Raw genomic sequence first — 5,572 nt, 5'->3', positions numbered from 1 at the left:
TAATGTATTTACCATTGTACTTGTATATGTATATATGTCATAGTGTTATTGGAGTGAGTGTAAGTGAAAGCACTTGAGATAAAACAAAGAATTTGTCTGGTAGAAAGTGGAAGTTTGTGGCACACCATCTATGGTGAATCTTACTTGGTGATTTTTGTCCATCAAATATTTCACTTTCGACTTGATACCAACAAGATAATCAAACACTAGCACAAAAGGAAGAGATAAGAAAAAGGTAGTGATTAAAGAAAGAAGTGTACTTTATAGCTTACATTGGGACACTATGACACATTGATGCTCATTGATTACTAAGAATGTGTTCTTTCTAGTAGATACAAGAGAGGCCCCCTCCACAAACAACTTTCTACTAAACTTTAATATTTTTTTGAGAAAATGACAAATGGTAGCCATGCTTTGTGATTTTTACTTGCTGAGTTCAAAATCGAAATCTTTTTAGTTTTTGCACTTACTTCAAGGTTTTATATTGATTATAGTTCTTATTTCAAGGTTTAATATCAATTTTGGTCCTTGTTCCCCCTTGAACTAAACGGATATGAAACCTTGACACATGAACCAAAATTGAATAATATTATAATTTTTGACTAATCAAGGTAAAATCAAAAAGTACAAGGACCATTTTTATAGTTAACTTTTTTTTCTTAAACAAGAAAATTAGGAACCCACTTGACACCAAAAAGAGCACCTTAACATATCAAATGCATTCCACTTTTTGTTTTGAGTAGGCACTCATAATAACCAAAAGAAAAGATAAACATATTATAAAGCTAAAAAATTATTTCATGGAATATATATATCATGATATATTGATATACAACACTTGGAAATATTTACAATACTCCACTCTATAGATGCTATGCTAATTCCTTTCAAAACCCCAAATAAAGTTTACTTTAATTAGTAATGAAAGATTTATTTTTCGGATTCTTTTGTCTTGTTTGATAGTTTGCAAGTATCGACCCTACAAGGGTCTGCCTGAATGAGCAATTGAACAACCTCATTCATACTAGGCCGCAGTGTAGCTATCCTACATGTACATAGGATAGCTACACGAAGAACTTTTATCATATCGTCTTTAAAATACCCTGACAAATTCTTGTCTAGAATCTCAGTCGCCCCCTCCTTCGTCTCCACTTTTGTTGAAATCCAATATATGATGTTCTTGTTTTCCCCAAACTCTGCCTCCACCGGCTTCTTCCCCGTTATCAATTCCATCAATACCACCCCAAAACTATACACGTCACACTTGGTTGTTGCTTTCGATGAATACGCATACTCTACATCATTTAAACAATGAACAACACATACATCATTTCATCAAACATATATAAGACAAAAGTAAAAGGTTAAAATACATTATGGAAAACAATACCTGGGGCTATGTAGCCATATGTCCCTGCAATGCAAGTAGTGGTGGAATCTTTCCCTCTACCATTTAGAACCTTGGCTAACCCAAAATCGGCAACTTTTGGCTGAAAATTTCTATCAAGAAGAATATTGGTCGATTTAACATCTCTATGAATAATAGGTGGCACCAAATCATGGTGAAGATAAGCCAACCCTTTTGCTACACCAACTGCAATTTGATGACGTGTCGGCCAATCCAAAACACATTTCCCATTATGAAGTGCATCCCAAAGACTTCCATTTGGCATGTATTCATAAACCAACAAGTTACAATTACAACTTGATAAGTAACAATACAATTTAATTATATTCTTGTGCCTTATGTTTCCTAAAGTCTCAACTTCACTTTTCAATTCTTTCTCCATTATTTTTTGATCATTTGATGAGGAATTATCTTTCGATTTCTGACTCCAAAATCGCTTCACTGCAATAACTTCACCATTGCTTAAATCGATTTTGTAAACCATACCCGATCCTCCATGACCCACCACGTTTTTATCAGTCATGGATTTGATGATTTCATGTTGGTTGAAACTTACATGATGAAAGCTTTTCATGTTGTAGGAGAAATACGAAAATGCCCATGTGTCGTCTTCATGTTGTAGAACATCTCTTTCTCGATTACACCTTAGAAATATGATACCTCCGATGAACAGAATCCCAATCGAAATCCCAATCATCCAAAAAAAGTTAACTCTTTTTTTGTTATAAGTCTGTGAACATATGGAGAAATTTTGATTTCCTGTTTTGGGTAACACTGGAACAGGAACACAAAGTTTTGTGTTCCCTGTGAAGCTTTCTAATTGCCCCCCTTTGATGAATGAGACGGGTATCGCTCCAGAAAGAAGATTGTCTGAAAAATTCATGGAATTCGGAAGCAAATCGGTTAGGGTTTCGGGTATGCCACCTGTGAGGAGATTTCTCGACAGGTCGAGAAGATTTAGGGATTTTAGAGAAGAAAGTGAATCGGGAATGGAAGATGTAAGCTGGTTTCCTTGCAATAATAACAGATTTAGCTTTTCTAAGTTACCAATTTCTGAAGGTATTGGACCAGACAAGAGGTTGTTACTGAAATCGATTTTCACGAGATTGATCGCGTTAGATATTTCGTGAGGTACGACGCCGGAGATTCGATTGTTCTGTAGAAACAACTCCGATAAATTTCGAGCGTTTCCGATTGCTTTCGCGATTGAACCATTCAAAAAGTTGTAACTCAAATCGATAATGGAAACCGACGGGAGACCTAGAATTCCTTCCGGTATGTTCCCTTCCAGACGGTTACGGCTCACCCGAAAACGTATAAGAGAGACGCAGTTACCGTAACTTTCCGGTAACTCACCGGAGAACATGTTTCCAAGTGCTAGAAGATAAAGCAACTTACCTCCGTTGCAGACGTCAGGTGGTAACTCTCCGGTCAACCGGTTTTCCGACATGTCAATGAGCGATAGCGGTGATGATCTGCCTAGATGCCGGGGGACTTCACCGGTTAAAAGGTTGTCGTAAAGCGACAACATGGTTAGAGTTGTCGAGTTCTCCAACACAACCGGAATCTCTCCGGTGAGACTGTTGTTGTAAAGCTGCAGGACTTGGAGCTTCGGGAGACGGCAAATGCATTCCGGTAGGTTCCCGGTGAGTCTGTTGACGGACATGTCGAGATCAATGAGCTCTGTGAGATTCCCAAGCTCCTCCGGTATCCCTCCAACTAATTGATTGTAGTAGAGCTCAAGCTGTTGCAGGTTTTTAAGCAACCCGATTTCTCTCGGAACTGGGCCCACTAAAAAATTCCCGCTCAATTCAAGATCAACAAGTGACGTCATGTTTCCGATGGATTTCGGGATTAAACCACTCACCTTACAAGTACTCAAGATCATCGACTTGAGCTTCACCAGCTTCGTAATATTCTCCGGCAGCCTCCAGATGTCAAAACCTGCGTTTTCGTTAAAGTTGACAACTTCAAGATTGGTGAGATTTATAAACGACATCGGGAACGCCCCTGTGAAGAAATTGGACGACAAATCAAGCAACTTTAAAGACTTCATCGGAGATAAATCCGGCAACGTTCCGGTGAGATTTGTATGTGTTATGTTGAGTTGTTCTAGAAGCGAACAGTTGGTGATGCTGTGAGGGAAGTCTCCATGAATCTTGTTGTACCCAAGATAAAGACTTCTCAATCGAGGTAAGAAAGAGCATATGTTTTCTGGGAAATGACCAAAAAGCCCCTGCCCTGAAATATCAATCTTCACCACGTACCCTTGCTGATCACAGTTGACACCTGTGTAGTTGCAGACGGGTTTTTGACCGTTGTCATCCCAATCGTTTAAAAAAGTTCCTGTCAGAGAATTCTTCATGTGGGTGAAGAACTCAGCTTGATCCGCCATGGAAGCTTCATAAGAACTTGATAATGGAAGTAATAAAACAAGATAAAAGATGAAAATATAGTGAAAAGCCATGAGAGAAATTGAAGATAAAAAAGAGGTTATGTTTGTTGATAATTAAGAGGGAGTGAGAAAGTGAAGAGAGATATATAGATATAAAAGAGTAGTAATTGAGTTTTATGCAAAGTGGCTTTAAGTTTAATACGCTTCCACTATATGTTGTAGAGAATAACATCGAATGCAAAATCTGCATCAGATGCCTAATACCTGATGCCTTATAGCATAAGCTCCTCTCATAGTGATGAAGCTTTTGTCTCTTGGTTCGAATGCATTTAATAGTGCTATGCTTACATGTTTGGCTACATAGACGTCTAATTGCAAAAAAAAAAAAGTTATTCTTTCACTAATCTATTAACATTATCCCATATAGATGACTAATATAAGAGTTTAATGCGCACAATGAACCCAATTCAAATTGGAACTGAAATTCTCCCCCTAGGACTACTAGACTTGATCATTGTTGCACGTATACTATCCTGGAACTAGGTGTGTGCTTGCAGGGAAGAAACATCTAATCTTGGCACACCTAGTTTTGTATTTTCATGGGGTCATCTTTTGATATTCAAATACAAATGCCACATTTTTTTATGGGATATTGTCGCCATAACCCAACGAGCTTATTATTTATGTTTTAACAGGTCATTTAACTTTTTTTTAAAGCTTTCTAAAAACATCAACTTGTGTTTCACCGGCTAATTTGGCCGGTTACATCTACCAAATAGGATAGAAAATGATGACATATGTAGCCTCATCAACAACCCTTGTTGCCTACGAGATGCCGACGTGTCTGCCTCGTCGACAACCCTTGGAGCAGTATAAGAGTGGTCCCCTGAATATATATACCCATTGGTGTGGGGATTAATCTTCACACAACTCGACATTTTTCCCCCATATTACACAAACAAAAATCATGGAACCTCAAAAAAGTTAGTGAATATGGATCCTACCTCACCACCAACATCACCCTATTCATTAAAATCATTGATAGACTATTTAACCCATAACGATTTGTGTTCGATCTTCTGAGATTGTGAAAGAAAACTAATGGAGACACAAATGGAGATCCATAAACTGAAAGATGGGATGGGACATCACTTCGTCATTTCGAGGACGGAGTTCATGTGTCTTCATGTGTGGATATTGATGGAAGTTTCAAGCTCTTAAGGTGTGCTTGATTTTGGTGGCAGCAACAGTTATGTCGATTGTGGTCATGTTGAACGACCGAATGTTATGGGTTTCGAGGTGGGGGTAGGTTTAGAAACTTATATATATATATATATATATATATATATATATATATATATATATATATATATATATATATATATATATATATATATATATATATATATATATCTGTGTGTGTGTGTGTGTGCATCAAACCTTGTTTTGTCCATAATAATACAAAGGTGTAGTGTTCTAAATCAAAATCTAGCAAAAAAGTACCAAGTCAACTAATTTTAAACTGTCAAATTGAACATAAACCTTATGCTTACATGTCCATTATCATGTACTGCATTCTAATCTGCTTCAACATTAATCTAAATAGAACAATCATAATCTATTGTTACAATAACATTCCATTAAAACACAAACTAAATTAAAATTGTATTCCAAAGACAACACTTTAGAGCATAAATCCTAATCTAAATCCATAGGTGTTGCAACATTGTTTCCTTCTCTATCCTTACCCTCAACCTTCTTAGATAGTT

At 36.9% G+C, this 5,572-nt stretch overlaps 1 protein-coding gene across 1 annotated transcript; it reads right to left on the bottom strand.

Annotated features, from left to right (window-relative positions):
• Positions 1-777: 777 nt before the first annotated feature.
• Positions 778-4,111, bottom strand: LOC145057526 (receptor protein-tyrosine kinase CEPR1-like). The gene is made up of 2 exons (XM_079005386.1): positions 1,391-4,111; positions 778-1,295 (listed from the first exon to the last, which is right to left on the bottom strand). The coding sequence occupies exons 1-2, from the start codon at positions 3,873-3,875 to the stop codon at positions 931-933; spliced, it is 2,850 nt and encodes a 949-aa protein (XP_078861512.1). The 5' UTR covers positions 3,876-4,111; the 3' UTR covers positions 778-930.
• Between the last annotated feature and the right edge of the window lie 1,461 nt (positions 4,112-5,572).

This window comes from Lactuca serriola, chromosome 6, assembly GCF_051521515.1.
Source record: "Lactuca serriola cultivar US96UC23 chromosome 6, Lser_US96UC23_V15, whole genome shotgun sequence".
In the NCBI taxonomy this organism is placed as follows: domain Eukaryota; kingdom Viridiplantae; phylum Streptophyta; class Magnoliopsida; order Asterales; family Asteraceae; genus Lactuca; species Lactuca serriola.
This window is presented reverse-complemented; position numbering and strand designations above follow the sequence as displayed.